This window comes from Impatiens glandulifera, chromosome 1 (genome assembly GCF_907164915.1).
Source record: "Impatiens glandulifera chromosome 1, dImpGla2.1, whole genome shotgun sequence".
In the NCBI taxonomy this organism is placed as follows: Eukaryota; Viridiplantae; Streptophyta; class Magnoliopsida; order Ericales; family Balsaminaceae; genus Impatiens; species Impatiens glandulifera.
The window spans coordinates 22,012,054-22,030,783 of NC_061862.1; the positions used below are offsets into that span (position 1 = coordinate 22,012,054).

Here is an 18,730-nt window from a genome sequence, read left to right on the forward strand (position 1 = left end):
TTAATTATAAAAAAATAGTCTTGACAATATCAAATCTTCGTTAAACAAATTTTAATAATGTAAATAAAAAAAACTAGTTTTCTATATTTTTAAAATTTATTTGAATTAAAAAATATAATAGTGCATACTAAATTATAAAGGTTAAAAAATAATAAATATTTTATCTTAATATATATATATATTATTTTATAAAAGTAATTAGTAATAAATTAGTCTATTATTTAATAAGTCATTAATTATGAGAGAGAAAAATATTAATAAGATTTAATATTATTTTTAGAATTATTTATAAACTAAATCAAGTGGATAGGATATAAAACTATATATAAGTATGAATTCTCAATATAATATTTTATTATTTCATTTTTTTTCATTGTTAATTCATGTAAGATATGTTTATTGAACTGATAAAATAATATTTTACAAGTATATATATTTTAATTAACTTATCTAATATTCTCTATTGAAACTTATCTCAATTAATTTTTTAAAAAATAAAAATAAAAATTTATTATTTTTTTTTTATGATTTATAATAATATAAGACTTTTAAATGTGGATCTATATAACGCAGCAATTAAACGTAAGATTTTAACTGAGGTATAAAAAAAACCACAATTAGAGATAAGACTTTAACTACGGTATAAAACTCGCAGTTAAAGATAAGACTTTTAACTACGGTTTTTATATACCACAGTTAAATATAAGACTTTTAAAGGCGGTTTTATATACCGTAGTTAAATGTAAGATTTTTAAAGGCGGTTTTATATACTACAGTTAAAAACAAGGTATTAACTACGGTTTTAAATACCGCCGTAAAATTTCGCCGTTAAAAACACATTTTTTACTAGTGATCTTTTTCAGTGCAAGGAAGGAGACGAACACAGACTCAAGAAATAATCACCAACACGATTTGATGATACGAGAAATAAACGATCACCAAAGATTGATTGATAGTATTATTTTGAATAGAAAAATCTTAGATGACAAATTTCATCCGACTAAATGGAATATCACATCTAATAAAAACACATCACCAACTTAAATTTGTGTGGTGAAAAAAGAAACCATCCACCATACTACAATATAACTTTTAACTTCTCTTTTTTGAGTTTTATATATATATATATATATATATATATATATATATATATATATCCAACATTATCATCTTTTTCAGTGCAAGGAAGGAGACGAACACAGACTCAAGAAATAATCACCAACACGATTTGATGATACGAGAAATAAACGATCACCAAAGATTGATTGATAGTATTATTTTGAATAGAAAAATCTTAGATGACAAATTTCATCCGACTAAATGGAATATCACATCTAATAAAAACACAACACCAACTTAAATTTGTGTGGTGAAAAAAGAAACCATCCACCATACTACAATATAACTTTTAACTTCTCTTTTTTGAGTTTTATATATATATATATATATATATATATTATATATATATATATATATATATATATATATATATATATATCGAGAAAGTAGTATTATAACTTATTATTAGTAGGAGACAAAGGTGGTCCTTTTGATTCTTAATTTTGCCAGAGTTGATGGGTCCTAGGTTAGCCTTCTTCTGTCTCTTCGAATGCTTTCTTTTTCTTTCTATTTTATTTATTTATTTGACCGTCTTTAATTATGAATCTGCCGGCACGGGCCAGCATTCATATTATTGTTTGTAATATTTTTATTTTTTTAACCACAATCCAAGTTTCGTTTGGACCTACTTAACTTAAAATGTCTTCAACCAAGACCTTAAAAAAAAAAAAATTGTTTTCAACGTTTTTGTAAGCAATTCTGTAACTTGTGAAACCAAACAAACTGCGGCGGGTATTAATATTATTAAAAGTAAAATTGTATTAATCTGATTTGATTGCAGTATATTAATTAATTTGAGCATTAAGACAAAAGTATTAGGTCATCTAAATAACACCAAACTTTCTACATTAAAATAAAAACTTTAACCACATCAACATAACACAAGCATAAAATAAAATTTAAGTAAATTGACTCAATATTATATTCCTAATAAAATTTAAATGAAGTCGGTGGCATTTAAAAAAAAATTAAAAAAGGCTCCACCGTCCTGCAATATTTATGAAAATGACAGGAAGGAGGATAACAATTAAACATGGTCAGTCAGTGGTCACAGATAATTTAGGGTACAAGCTCACGGTACCATGTATAATCTATCTATATATATAATAATACTAATAATAATTTTCTAAATTAAAATTTAAAATATTTACACAAAAATTCAATTATATATAATTTTGAAAATAAAATTGGGCCCGTTTGGTTGATGATATCTCTCTTCAGCATTTAATTCTTATGTTTTCTTTAAATAATGTGTTGTCCTCCCATAGACTTTAAATTAGTTCATGGTCCACTTATTATTATTAAAATGAAAATTTAAATTAAAACCTAATGTGCAATTACTTTTTTGGTTAACACAAACATTATTATGAGATCCGATAGGTACATATTATTTTTATTTTTTCTTATTTTATAAATAAGATACAAACTCTTTTACATTATTATTATTATTAATTTGTTTAGAAACAATTATTTTCTTAAATTTTAAATTTAATATATATATTTTTCATTTGTATAATTATATTAGTTGTTTGTATAATGCTGTTATAAAATAATAATTATCATATGATAAGGTGAAAAGTATGGATGTAAATGAGCCGAGCCGAGCCGAACAGTATCATGCTCGAGCTCGGCTTGTCTAGTATATATTCGGGCTCGAGCTCGGCTCGAGCTCGTTTCGAGCTTCTACAATTGAGCTCGAGCTCGGCTCGTATGGATTTATTTGAGCTCATGAGCCGCTCGTGCTCGGCTCGTTTAAAGCTCGTTTAGAAAGCTCGTTTAAAGCTCGTTAAGAGCTCGTTTAAAGCTCGTTTATAAATTGAACAATGAAATGAATGCAACATTAAAATTATAATTATAAATATACTTTTCAAATGATAAGAGTAACAAATTAGTGAAAGTAAACCTTTCAAAACTATAACACTAGCCAATAACATAATTACATAAAGCATGTAATAATATTACTTATTATAATATATATTTATATATTACTATTTTTTTTTAATAATTTACAAATTATATTTAAACAATATTATAATCGAACGTGTTCGTGAGCCTATAAACGAACTTGTTCGCGAGCTTATAAGCGAGCCTATAAACGAACATGTTTGTGAGTTTACGAGCCGAATATCGAGAAGTTCAAGCTCGGCTCGTTTAAATTTTTGAGTTTTTAAACGAGCTTGAGCTCGGCTCGTTAAGACTAACGAACGAGCTCGAACGAGCTTTTTGTCGAGCCGAGATTCGAATAGATCGCGAATAGCTCGGTTCATTTACATCCCTAGTGAAAAGAAAGCAAAAGTACATTGTAGCATTTCCATAATGAGTCAACGCCATGTATCTTCAAAAAAAATATTTTTATTAAAAAAAAGGAAAAGTAAGCTAACCTTAATTAAGTGAAACTCCCTTTAATATTTTATTATTATTTTTTTTATAAAAAATTAATTCTCAATGATTCAATTAAGCAATTAAGGTGAATCTAGATATATATTAAATAGTACGATAAATATGTAAAAATTAAAATTTTAATTTAAGAGAGTGATTCCAAATATGTACTTGTTTGAGTTTTATAATGATAAAAATAAATAAAGCAAGTTGAACAAACCCATAATAATGAGAAAAGATATAAGTAAATTGAACAAACCAATCACGCAGTCAGAAGAATTTCTACAAAAAAATTATCATTGTCTATGAGTTTATGAGTTGATAAACAACGCCGAAAAAGTTATATAATGTGATAACTGATCATCTACATATATTGTCAAAATAATGAAAAACTCCTAAAAATCAAGAAAACACCCATAAGAGAACTTTCAAATGAAATATTAACTTCAACAAACTTTTTATTGAAAAAAAAAATAATTCTAAATTTGACAACTTCATCTCTTCTACTTTGAACAGGGAATTACATAAACTCGAGAAAATATCACCAAGATAATTAACCAATATTAACAACAAACAATCCACTAAAAAATAAAAGTATTATTCGAATTATAAAATTCAAGAAAAAAATACGAAATAAACAAAGTGTTAGACTAAATAAAATATAAAACTAACTCAAATTGGAACTGTAAAAAATAAATCCAGAGAATGCTAAAGAAGCCATCAGATGAGTAATGAACAAAAATGACTTATTTTATTTATGTTCCAAACATTTTAAATAAAAATTGAATTTATAATATTTATTTTCTTAAAAAATATTTTCACTAAATATGTTATTAAGGCTATATTTATCTTTATAATTTATTATGATATTTTATAACAAAATAATTTAAAATTTAAATTAAATAAATATTTAATTTTTGTCTAAGTGCATCCAATGACTTATAGACTATATTCTAGTTTAATTCAAAAATAAAATAACATAAATACACAATCATAGAGTGAAGTAGTTCAAAGTAGGCTAAGCATTTGACCAATTAGATATTTGAACTGTATTTGAGTACTCAGTCTTACTTATTAATCTATAATCAAATGTTATTTGACCTAATATACATTCTCTTATATATTATTATATATATAAACATAACAAAAATTAGAGCAATGACCGGCCGGTTAAGGAAACAAAAAGTCCCCGGCCGGATGGCCCCACCAACGGCTACCAAGCATATTTTTTTTATATAAATAGAAAATATTGGTCAGCTCTTTCTCTCTCGTGCTCTGTTTTAGTATTGAAATACAGAGTAACTAAATTTTGATTGGAAATTACGCCACCATTATCAAGCCATCCGAATCTCACTCTTGTCTGCCTATGAACCCAAATTTCTATTTAGTCTAATCAATTTTCATGAATCGAATCATTCCCAAAAACAAAAACATAAACAAAAATCAAAGGTTACTTTCTTTAATACCTTCTTTCTTTCTTTCTGTAACATAAACCTTTTTATACGGGGTTCCTTAATGGGAAACTGAAAACCTAGATTTATGGTTACTGATCACATGTTTGACTTTAACTTGTACGCTTCTCCTTCTTTACGAAAGCTGTCTTCTTCTTTCACATGAAGAATCTGTTCTGCCACTCTTTTTTATGATCAAATACTCTTTCTATTTCTCTCTAAAACCCCATCATGGCGGCTTATTATGGAAACTCAAGATCTGTAAGGTCGGTCTGTCTGTCTTTCTTCTTCACTTTGATGTTACTTACTCTGTTTATGTTTATGTTTCTGAATCTTGTTTAATTCTGATATTACTAGATTTGAAGATGATGACCCAAATACAAATGGAGATGGTTTAGTTAAAGTTATGTACAAGATAAACGGAATTCAAATCTCAGACACCGCCAACACAAACACTAAAGCCAGGAGGAAATCATCATCCTTAAAATCCAAGGTACTGTCTCGAGTATTCTCCGAGGATTACGATAGAGAGAAGAGGAAAATACTCGATCCCAGAGGCCCTGTTATCAGAAAATGGAACAAGATTTTCTTGATGGCTTGTTTGGTTTCCTTATTCGTCGATCCTCTCTTCTTTTACTTACCCCAAGTCCAACAACACTTCTGTATAGACATAAGGATGAGGCTCGAAGCGATCTTGACGGTTGTGAGGACGATGGCGGACATTTTCTATGTTATTCAGATTTATATCCGTTTCCACACGGCTTATGTGGCGCCCTCCTCTCGAGTATTTGGAAGAGGAGAGCTCGTCATTGATACGAGAAAGATAGCGTTAAGGTATCTGAAAACGGGGTTTTTGGTGGATCTAATAGCTGCTCTGCCACTTCCTCAGATTCTGATTTGGGGGATTATACCTTATTTAGGCGGTTCTACAATGGCAAACACCAAAAACGTGCTTAGATTTATACTAATATGTCAGTACGTGCCTCGCCTTGTTTTAATATATCCCTTGTCGTCGGAAATCGTCAAGGCTACCGGGGTTGTGACTGAGACCGCCTGGGCTGGTGCTGCCTACAACTTGATGCTCTACATGTTGGCAAGTCATGTAAGTTAATGAAACTTATCCATTCATTTTGACTATGTTTTGTTTGATAAAACTGCAAATTTAGTGATTGTGTTCACTCTTAATTACTATGTTAAGAGTTATCTAAATAAATTGAATTCAAATAAACACTTTTACAGGTTTTAGGAGCCTGTTGGTACCTTTTGTCTATTGAGAGACAGGAAGGTTGTTGGAGAAGTGCATGCGATCTCGAGAATCCTTTGTGCCAGTATGGATTCTTCGACTGCAGAAAAGTGAATGATCCGGTCAGGAGCAATTGGTTCAAATCCAGCAATATCACTAACTTTTGCGATCCCCAAAAGGGTTCGTACCCTTTTGGAATTTACGCTGATTCTGTCATAGAAAGCATCACATCAGTGTCATTCTTTGATAAGTATTTCTATTGTCTTTGGTGGGGCTTGAAGAACTTGAGGTTAGTTAGTTAGTTAGTTCAACAATTTCTTGAAGAATTCATTTGGACAAGAATAACAGCTATAAATTTGTGTCCTTTTTTTGAGTATAGTTCATTGGGGCAGACACTTTCAACGAGCACTTATGTTGGGGAAATAATGTTTGCCATTGTTGTTGCCATTATGGGATTGGTTCTGTTTGCTTTACTCATAGGAAACATGCAAGTATGATCACAAATTAACTATAATTAACTATATGAATCTATTAGTTTCAGAGATTTTGAAACTTTTTTTGGATGTTTTGGCAGAGATATTTGCAATCATCAACAGTTAGATTAGAGGAATGGAGAATAAGAAGGACGGATACAGAACAATGGATGCGTCATAGACAATTACCTCAAGAACTCAGGCTGTCGGTTAGGAAATACGAGCAATACAAATGGGTAGCCACTCGTGGAGTTGATGAAGAGATGCTTCTGAAAGGACTTCCAATGGATCTTCGAAGGGATATCAAACGACATATTTGCCTTGACCTTGTTCGTCGAGTAAGTCTAGGGTTTATCACTTTAAATGCTCGACATATCTGCTCGATCGATTGATTAATTGATTGATTTATTAGGTTCCATTGTTCGGTCAAATGGATGAGCAAATGCTTGATGCAATATGCGAGAGGTTGAAGCCAGCTTTATGCACAGATGGAACTTCTCTCACTCGTGAAGGCGATCCAGTTAATGAGATGCTATTCATAATCCGAGGCCATCTAGATTCCTACACAACAAACGGCGGCCGAACTGGATTCTTCAACACCTGCCGCATCGGCCCAGGCGATTTCTGCGGCGAAGAGCTTCTCACTTGGGCCCTAGATCCACGTCCAGGTTTCATCTTCCCTTCTTCAACTCGAACGGTTAGGGCTATTTCTGAGGTTGAGGCTTTCGCTCTTCACGCGGAGGATTTGAAATTCGTCGCCTCACAGTTTCGAAGGTTGCACAGCAAACAGATCAGGCAAAAATTCCGATTCTACTCGCACCAGTGGCGAACCTGGGCTGCTTGCTTCGTACAGGCGGCATGGCGGCGCTATAAGAGGAGGAAGAACGCGGCTGAGCTTACCGCCTTGGAGAGTGTTAAGTTGTTCGAGGCCAATCGACCTAATGGCTTGTCCGTTTCCGTTTACACGGCCAGGTTGGCGACGAGCACAAGGAGGGGCGGCGCCACCGTGCTCTCCAAGTCTAATTCTGGCGTAGTTGGGGCGTCATTGCAAAAGCCGTCGGAGCCTGATTTCTTTGTGGACGAGGATTGAGGACCGGTGGCGGTTATGATAATTAGTGCTTTTTGTTAATAATCAAAATTAAATAGAAGTAACACAGATCATTTTATAAATCTATTTTTTTAAATATGATTAAGAGAATAAATTATTATTTTCAAGTGTGGGAAATGATATTGTGTGATATTTAATATTTGGTGATACTTTAATAATTATCATTGACTATACTCCATCTGTGTATTGATTCATTTATTTTCAAAATTAGTTTTATTTTGTAATTATATAATTTGTTTTTGGATGCATAGTGTCAACTTCTTTTTACTTTTTTTTAATTTGTATCAATATAAATAGTACATGGTACTCCTAATTTAAAAAATAAAATAGTGTATAAGTCTTAAATATACTATGTCTTAAAACATATGTGGAGTGACCTAAATCTTAATATTAAAATTTAATCTTAGACTAATTTCAATAAAATAAACAAATTAAATGAGTTTTAAATAGACTTTGTCTATTCTAATTAATTATTTGATGTTATATTTTACATAAATGAGAAAATAAATATGACATATCAATCAGGTCTAGACGCAACATGGTACCCAAACCTCACTTTTTTAAGGGAGAGGATTAGCTGTGCCAAGTGAAACTGTCTCTTACTGTCTTATTTATCAAAAACTACCTAATTTTGATAAATTAGACAAATAAAAAATTATATATATAAAATAAACTCTAAATCCTAAATTCTAAATTCAAAACCCTAAATTTTAAACCCTAAAAAATTATATATATGACATTTTATTTTAATATTCAATTTTCTCTTCCCTCTCTCCACTCTCTTCTCTCCTATGAGACAACAAGTGGGACATTATCTTTCGGACGGCAGATCCAAATTCTTCTTTTCATGCTTCTCACGAGTTCCCACGAGTCAGTAGCAATCGGCATGAACTCCTTTGAGGAAACTCCAATATGCCTAGACGCATGCCAGCACGCGTGCCTCACAACCTTTCATCTTCTTCAACAAAAATATGTACCCTCTCATCGATGAGATCAAACATAGCCGATAGGGTCTCCTTTAGAAAAACTTCTAAACTTCTAATTTGCTATAGGTCGTAAGGACATAGCTTCCTAGTGATCAAAACCTTTCAAATCGACGTTGTAAGAAAAAAGGACAAATGATATGAAACCCTAAGATTGTCGCCCAAGCCCAAACCCTTGAGGGATGCTCTATATAAACATCCCCAAATGCAAATATCCTAGATTTTTTAGGGTTTCTTGTGTTAGAATTATCTTAATTATATCCTAATTTAATGTGTGAGAAATTAAATCAGAATGCTGCGGAAGCGTACCTTAAATTTGATGAATGATGAATCTTCTCTTTCTTAGACTTTGCATGGATAAATGATTCTTTAATCTTCTTTTTTCTTAGAATTTCCTTATTTGGAATGTTTCTTCCATTTGATGAGTACGTCAATATATTTCACTTCTGTTGATGCCTGATGGGGACGCAAAGGAGAATTGGCCGTACATTAAATGATGACCATTACCGTTACATATAACCAATAATAAGTTAGTTAATATAGTTACATCATTTCTAATTTAGCCCCTTCATAAAATTAGAAATGTCACTTAGGTATCCTCACTTTATATTCATGACAAATACACTCATAAGCATAAACTTAATTTCACGTTAGATCACATTATTTTGGCTTATATTAAATATGACATTTGTACAATTATTTATTATACTAGTACAAATAAATAAATGCATCAATCATAATGCGCCTAAAGTTTTATGTCATCTCAATCATATGATGTATAAACAATTTTATCAATTAATCATATCAATATAGGATCAAAGAGCTCGTCGTTGTATTTAAGCACAACTAGATCCAACAATGATCACTTAAATCAATACAATTAATTGACAAATCATATCATGAATGTGAGGAATGAAGATTCCATGCAAGGTGATATTTTCATGTCAATTTTCAACTAGTACTACTTGACTTTAATGAGATCATACTTTAAACATAATTATACAAAGTGTAATGAACTGAATAATACTTAATTTCTGATCAGAATAAAAACTTTATAAATATCTATAAAATAATTAAACTGAAAGTCGTCAAAGTTACAAACTCCCACTGAAGTTAGAGATGATCTCCACGACACTCATACGAGCAATATTCTCATGAAAGGCATTAGGTGATAAACCTATTGCCAAGAGGTTCATAACCATAGAGTTTGTACATAAATATTGTATAGAAATCTATTCACTTTGTATCATTTCTTTCATAACAATAAACTTGATGTCAATATCACTTAATTTGATGCCTAGTAACATGTCATAAATTTCGTTGCAATAGTGGATGATGCCATAAGTGTTTGTTTGACACTTTTTTAAGAAACGACAAAACCAGCTAGCAAAAAATATTACCCGAAGTAGATTTCATACTATTTTGGCATCATGTAATATCGGAGTCAGAATACTCAATAATCTCAAGACTATCCGACTTCCTATTTGTGAGCATTTAATTCTTAATTCTTTTCAAATATTTCATAACTATTGGGCTACTTAATGTCAAGCAAAGTTTGTGATAAACAAAATATCACCCATATATAAACCATAAATAAGCATTTACTCTCACTAAACTTGTGATACACAAATAATCAATTAAATTCACCTCAAAACCAAAAAAGAGAATTGTTATTTCGTGAAATTTATGGTACCACTAATGAGACACTTTTTTAAATCCATAGATCAATTTCTTTAATTTGCAAACCATATTAATTTGGTCTCTCGGCACAAAGTTTTCTAGTTGCACTAAATTGTTTTTCACTGTCTCTATTGAAACCCCCCTTAATATCTATTATGGTGAAGCTCCATATCAAAATATGTAACAAGTACCATAAATTATCCTTAAAGAGTAATTCAATTAAACTGGGTTGTCATAAAGACACTTGATTTTGAAGTTGATGAGTTTGTACTTAATGAATTTGATCAATATTGTCTTGTTATTCTTGATTTTTAAACATTATCATCATTATCAATAAAATCCTTATCAATGTCCAAAACACTTGAGATATAAATCAAATCTTCCACAATAGGAATTGTTGATCTAAATCATTTTTAAAACAAAATCATTTCTCCCCTCAAACTCAATATCCTTAAAAAAATATTGCGGTCTCGTCTAAAAAAAACTATCTTTAACTTACATAATAAAAATTATAGCCCTTAATTACTTAGAATATTCAATAAAATAGTTGTTCACATTTATAAACTTAAGTAACAACTAAATTAAAATAATGATTTATCCCATCTCAAAATACTTAATGCAACATTAATATCAAGTCTTTGGACAATAATATTAATTGCTAATAGTATTTTGGTGTAATGATCAAACATTAATAATAAGAAATGTCAAATAATCAATCTATCTTTGGATGGATTAATTATTCACATAAATAAGACTTTATAATTATTACATATTTATAATCACAAGTATTAATGCAATTCTACCAATTAATTATATCCTTTGAGCTAAATAATATAATCACATGAATTACACAATACTACCATTCAAAATTGTCTTAAATTAATTCAACAAACATTGTCACTTTGGTGATTATTTGTATAATCAATACAATCCAAATAATGAACAATAATATTATTAATTTGAATTTAAATGTTATATTATTGTATATCAATATAGATAATTTAAAAAAAAAATCTCAAAACTTTCCAAAGTCTTTTCCAAAACAACAAATTCTTTGAACGGTCACCAGACGCATGGTTTTGAATATTTTAAATAAAATAATAAAAAATGGAGAAATTGTTAGATAAATCCGTTAGATAAATTTGACCGGTCAATAAGAACTTAACTAAACAAACTTATTGTGCAGGAACGGTCAAGAACTCTAACCGGTCAAGAAATCAAGCCGACTAGAAGAAGCAAATGACATATCTAAAACCTGAAGCTATCCGGTTGAACTGAACAACCGGTAAACATAATTAGTTGAAGTAAAGCATACAATCCAAATTCAACGAGAAGACTATTTAGAGAAAGAAGTCAAGGATATCAAATTGAGAGCAGTTTACAAATTGGTGCAAACAAATAATTTGAGTATATGCAGAAGATTACATCAAAGGATCAGACTGCAACATTGCCATATTCATACAAGTCTGATGATATGCTACAGGCTGCAGAAGATTGCCTGAAGAAAAGTTACCATTTTGGTATAAGTCAAAGGAGCAACTTCACATGTGCAGGCAACTGTCCAACCGACAGTTGCTATAATCAAGCAAAGACAAATGAAGCCGGTCTGATTCATTTAATGCTATGTTGATCCTCTGCTCAACCAATCAGATTCAAGGACTGCCCTGAAGGTATCCGTTGAAGAAATGTGACCGTTGACACATTTCACTTATAAAAGGAGAAGCTGAAGAAGCAAGAATATATACACATAGAACAAAAACAAGTTACGAAGTTACAAAGTGATCAAAAGCCCTTATCTCTCTAAAAGATTCAAAGCTTAAGTGTGCATTTGTGAAGTGTATTACAATTTCTATGAGAGTTGTAAGAGTGATTATCGAGCAGTAAATAAGACTCGATCGTGTATTGTGTTTGAGTATTCCTTAGTGAATATCCTTCTCGTTGTTTGAGAAGAAGGGGTGACGTAGGAGTTTTGTCTCCGAACATCCATAAAAACATGTGTCTTGTGCTCTATTTCCTGTCGGCTCTATATCCGAACCAACTCACATCATTCTAACCGCCTCACTAATCTTCAAACCGATATTCTCCAAATCTCATATCTATCCATCTTGTGTTTGTTGCTTCAATTTGAAACAAACCACTTCCGCACTTGAACTCGGTTCAAGGGTTTGTGACAGCTTGTGTAGTATTGAAACCGGTATTAATTCTTAACCGGATTAGTGTCAACCGTTGAGTGTTGTCAGAGATTATCATTTAGTCGGACCCCGGTCCACTATCGGCGATCTATATCCTAACATTATTGTATATCAATTATATATGGTTTTCCAAAGAAACATATAATTTATTTTATTATAAAAAATAAAATTATACCGTAGGCCAAATCTTACTTCTTGAATTTGAAATTTGTAATATCTCATGTTAATTAAATTAAATAATAAATCTTCAAGATTTATTTGACCAAATTTAAAATATTGGATTTTATCATCTTAATTATAGTAAAATTCAAATATCCTTTAATCTATTAATCTATATATATAATTAAAATTTTCAAATATATATATGAGAAATGAGGTGAGGGAATGATGTGACATAATCTTATTCGCTGAAAAGATCAAATAATTTCTCTTTTTTCTCTCTTTCCTCCCACTTTTACATTTTCCAACCAATGAAGGTGATGCCAAGGTCATTCCCTCACCAAATTCCCTCACTAAATTCCCTCACTAAATTCCCTCACTCTATCACTCCTCTCTCTCTCTCTATATATATATATATATGTATGAGGAGTGATAGAGAAAGGGAATTTGGTGAGGGAATGACTTGACATCACCTTCATTGGTTGGAAAATATAAAAGTGAGAGGAAAGAGAGAAAAGAGAGAAATTATTTGATTTTTTCAGCGAATAAGATAATGCTAAGTCATCCTCTCACCTAATCATTTCTTTAAACCTATATATATATATATATATATATATATATATATATATATATATATATATATATATATATAGCAAATTGCTTTTCCCACCCCTTCCCATATTCCCACCCCCGCTTAATTCCTTAATTAATTTTAAAATGACTTATTTATCCCTACCACCTTTATATATTTACACATTTCTTATTTTATTTATTTTATTTTATTTTATTATTGAGTGTTTTTATTAAATATAATTAATTAATTAATTTTTAATATTTTTTAACTTTATTTATTTAATTAAAAATACAAAATATTATTATTTTTATATTATAATTATTTAAAATATATTAAATATTGAAATATATAATAATTTAATAAAATATAAATAATTAATATTTTATTATATTAATTATATATATATATATATTAAAATACTTACAAAAATTATTTATCAAATAATAATTAATAATTAGTCTAATTATAATATTTTAATTAATAATATTATATATTAATAATTAGTCAAACATAATATTTTTAATTTTAATTAATAATATTATATATTAATAATTATTTCTAATTTTAATTAATAATATTATATATTAATAATTAGTCAAACATAATATTAATAATTATTAATATTTTTATAAATAAAATTATCTATTAAATAATAATAATAATTAATATAATCATAATATTTTATTTAATAATATTATATATTAATAATTATTCAAACATAATATTTTTAATAATAAGTCTTAATAATATTATATATTAATAATTAGTCAAACATAATATTTTTAATAATAAGTCGCTTCACCGCCGCCCTAAAATAAATAAAATAAGAAATGTAAATATATAAAGGTGGCAGGGTTAAATAAGTCATTTTAGAGTTGATTGAGGAGTGAGGGAGGGGGTGGGAATATGGGAAGGGGTGAGAAAAGCAGCTCCCATATATATATATATATATATATATATATATATATATTCTCATCATCATGATTGAAATGATCAAAATCAATATATATTCCTAATATTATGTTTGAAATTATCAAAACCAATATATATAATCCGAAAACATGAAATTATCTATAAATTCATGAATATATATATATATATGATTAATCAGAATCTAAATATCCCTAAATCGAGGAGGAATATAATTCAAATATCTCTTCGCATCAATCTTCATAATAACATCATACAATCTTAATTAATATATAACCGTTCATCTTTAAAAAAACTTAAAAAAAGAATTTAAATATCCATAGATATAGGAACTTAACCATCATACAATCTTAATTAATATATAACCGTTCATCTTTAAAGAAACTTAAAAAAAGAATTTAAATATCCATAGATATAGGAACTTAACGAAACCAAACCAGATAATCTAAATATTCATAAATCTTTATATCTTTTATTTTTATTATGAATTGCATACATATAAATTTCATGCATATATATCTACACTGATATAATTTTCTCACATAATTAATATAATTTTCTCACATAATTAAATTAGGATGACTCTGATACCAATTGTTCCTAATTTAATGTGTGAGAAATTAAATCTGAATGCTGTGGAACGTACCTTAAATTTGATGAATGATGAATCTTCTCTTTCTTAGACTTTGCATGGATAAATAATTCTTTAATCTTCTATTTCCTTAGACTTTCCTTATTTGGAATGGTTCTTCCATTTGATGAGTACGTTAATAGAATTATCTTTTGTTGATAGGGACGCAAAGAAGAATTAGTTGTACATCAAATGGGGACCATTACCGTTACATATAACCAACAATAAGTTAGTTAATATAGTTATGTCATTTCTAATTTAGCCCCTTCATAAAATTAGAAATGTCACTTAGGTATCCTCACTTTATATTCATGACAAATACACCCATAAGCCATAAACTTAATTTCACATTATATCACATTATCTTGGCTTATATTAAATATGACATTTGTACAATTATTTATTATACTAGTGACTCTATAAATTCCAACATCTTGTACCTCTAATTTTCGAGTCTCCTTTTCGCTCACAAATATTAACATTTTATTTTATTTCATTACGTTGTAGATTTATGACCATGACATAGACGCATGTCCTAGGAACATAATGATACAAAACTAGACACATGTTTAGGCTTAGATTACCTTTAGACGCATGCCCTATGATTGGATAAATAAATAAGGTATAAAATAATATTTTTTAAATGACCAAAGTTTAAAGTAGAGACAATAATCTAACATGCGCGTGAGACATAGTGCAAGATCTCTTTTTCATATATAACCAAACACCGAACCAAAAATAAAATCTCTAAAATGCATTTGAACACGTAAAATATTTTTTCTTTCATAATTTCTCGAATAGTAAATTAGATGATGACTCTAAAAAGTCAAAGTTAATCTAAATCAATATTTTTAAATGGAATCTAGTCAAGCCTACCATTTTTGTTTCTCGTCTCACTCAAGACCTGAAAGGAATGTGAGTTATGGGGCGCGACTATCGAGTAACAAAAACTCATTCTCGAGAATTATCGATTATTGGCGTTACAACTAATCTGGCAACTCGATTGGGGAGTAGTTAATTCTTAGCTTGAAATAAACTTTTGTCCATTTTAAGATTAATAATTTTCACCTTCAAAAAAAAAAAAGTAAAAAGTAAAAAAAAATTAAAGACAAAAATAATAAATAAAGGCGAAAAAGGGTATCACCCAACTTCGCATTTCTACGTGCATTGATTCTAATATTGGGCACATGATGTGGGTTGTGCGATGTCATTTGTACACTTATAAATATTATGTATTTAAAATAATTTGTGTATTTCGTAGGTTAAAAATAAAGCCAAATGGATGAAAGAAAAATCAATTTCAAACATGCCCTAAGACTAAAAATGGAGCGTAATCTGTTGTAGTCGAGATTGAAAGAATTCAGTGTAAAAGACTCTATAGTCATCGGATAAGTGCTCAGACTTCATCCAACGAACACTAGAGGACCGCGTAGCCCGCTGCAACGGAGGAGAAGCGCTTATGTGCAACACTAGATCAACTAACGCGCGCATCGGCGCCGTTAGCCCAGACATTGATGGAATACCCATACGCGATAGAACGCGAACAAAAGGCCCATGTGTTTGCATTTCAGCCCGAAACGACGTCATTTCTGCTCTGGTTTGTCTTTTCCCCGCGACAAACAACAATGATGATCAACCGAAATTTTTATTTTTTCAAAAGTGGAACTCGACCGATACTCAGCCAAAATGGATTATTCGAAAACTAAAATGATCAACATAATATGGTGATCATTTCACCTACGATCATAGACTTCATCATCGCCTGCATCGATCAATTGGATGAAGAACAGACAAAAGTCGTTAATGGCATTTTGACTGAAATTCGATCCACTTGGTCGATCAATCGACCTTGTGAGGCTATAAAAGTTTCATTTAGGCAAACCGAAGGCAAGGATCACAATCCCAAGCCCTCAATCAGTCTCATACCAAATCTGTCATTAAAATTTTCAAGCTTTTCTTGAAAAATTTGAAACTTTGTATAATGCTGTAAAGCTCGGATTTGGACATTCACGAAGTTTCTACAAGAGTTTAGGAGTGTTCTCCAACTCACATAAAGTTTCCAATCACACTGTAACTCAATTTATGAATTCAACTTGAGATTTATACATTTCAGTTTGACCAGTTTTATATACTGCTTGATTGTTCAATTTCTTGATTGAAAAACAATCATGAGATTACTTACAAGTTTTTTGTTGAAACTAAACTGAATCAATATTCGATCTAAATCGAGTTTCTGTTCTTGAGTTATAGCTCAAGAACAACAACCTAAAAACCTTTCTAACATGTTTATAAGGATGATATGAGCACATTGAGACTAATTTCAAACAATCCCGATAGGGCCGACTATTAGGGTGGGCAAGATGGGCCATCTCCTAGGGCCCCAAAATTAAGAAAGTCCAATTTTTTTTTATGCAGTACTATATAAAAAAATCTTTCTACTCGATTCTCTCTCTCTAAAATCCTTCTCTCAATAGTGACTCAAAAGTTTAATAGTGATTCAAAATTTAGGCCCCAAATCTTAGATCGCCCAGGGCCCCAAAAATGACGAGACGGCCCTGAATCCCGGTCATGTTTAATAAAAAACTAAAAAAATTATTTTAAAAAATCAGTTATTGAATTGGTTTAAATGAACAGTCAGTGTTCATGTTTGGTTTCATTCAATCTTTTGAGATATAAGGAATCTATTGGCAAACTCCTTATACTTTTTTTTGGGGGAAGGGGAAACGGTTAAAACCATTTCATTAAGATCTCAAAAGTGGGAGGGTCAAGAATCAAAGATACACAAACTCTGGCTATGATTAAAAGATGACAATCAAACGACCATAAAAAACCTGATTGGTAGCAATCAAACATACGAGAAATAGAGATTACAAACAAAGATTACAAACTATATCAAATTCTAATTATCTCAATCAGAATTTTATTTCCACACCAACTTGATGTTTCAACAAGTTGTCTTCCTCTTCCCTTTGTCCTTCCTCTTTCCCTTCCTCTTGAAATGAAAGGGGATGAACTAAAGAGCTTGATGGATACTGCCTATTCTCATTTTGATTTTTTTTCTTTATATGAACCCGTTCTGATTTGATAGAAATAATTATTTTTTATGATTTTTGGGCTCTTCACCTTGTTTTTTTTAACTTGAATTTCAAGATCATTGTCTTTATTTCCTTTAGTTTTAGCTTTAGAATCCTCGGCAACTTTGGATTCTTCTATATCAACCTTAGAATTCTTTTCTTCCTTTTGATTAACATGAGTATTTTCCTCTCTATTTTTATCAGCAACCACTTCAACTTGATTTGATTGAGATTCCTCAACTATCTCTTTAACATGATTAGGTTGAGGTTTCACCTCTTTCTTCGTACTATTTTCTTTTTGTATATAATTTTCTTTATCTTATGTTTCATGTTTTTTAACCACATTTTGCTCTTTAATAATTGGCACCTCTGTTTCATTTTCCTACATCTATATTTTCTGGCCTTTATGAATTTTATGATCTTCTTCCTTAGCCAAATCACAATTTGAGCTTGTATGTTGGAATGTATTGCAAAAAGTGTATCTGTATGGGCTCCACTCATAAGTGATTTCCATGACAGTAGATTTTCATTTTCTGTCTACTATTGTCATACTATTCGGTAGTGTGCTTTTAGGATGTACCTCAATGCTAATTCTAGCAAATGATAGGTGCTCTCCTCCTTTAGTAATTGGGTCCATATATAATAGTGTACCCAATAAACCTATAAAATGACTAAGAGCTTCTACATTATAAATGTATGCAAGGATATTCCAAAGTTTGAACTATATCTGAGTT

At 30.0% G+C, this 18,730-nt stretch overlaps 1 protein-coding gene across 1 annotated transcript; it reads left to right on the forward strand.

Annotated features, from left to right (window-relative positions):
- The first annotated feature begins 4,788 nt into the window (after window positions 1–4,788).
- LOC124920694 (protein CNGC15b) lies at window positions 4,789–7,946 on the forward strand. The gene is made up of 6 exons (XM_047461248.1): window positions 4,789–5,215; window positions 5,307–6,051; window positions 6,189–6,481; window positions 6,572–6,683; window positions 6,767–7,003; window positions 7,078–7,946. Exons 1-6 carry the CDS (start codon window positions 5,181–5,183, stop codon window positions 7,753–7,755), a joined length of 2,100 nt encoding a protein of 699 aa, XP_047317204.1. The 5' UTR covers window positions 4,789–5,180; the 3' UTR covers window positions 7,756–7,946.
- The last annotated feature ends 10,784 nt before the right edge of the window (window positions 7,947–18,730 follow it).

What these genes read in the sequence shown, in the direction of transcription:
- LOC124920694 (XM_047461248.1), top strand. Translation starts at nt 5,181, where the DNA reads ATGGCGGCTTATTATGGAAACTCAAGATCTGTAAG. An exon ending in TCTACATGTTGGCAAGTCAT is followed by an intron (nt 6,052 to 6,188) that starts GTAAGTTAATGA and finishes ACACTTTTACAG; the next exon opens with GTTTTAGGAGCCTGTTGGTA. An exon ending in TGGGGCTTGAAGAACTTGAG is followed by an intron (nt 6,482 to 6,571) that starts GTTAGTTAGTTA and finishes TTTTGAGTATAG; the next exon opens with TTCATTGGGGCAGACACTTT.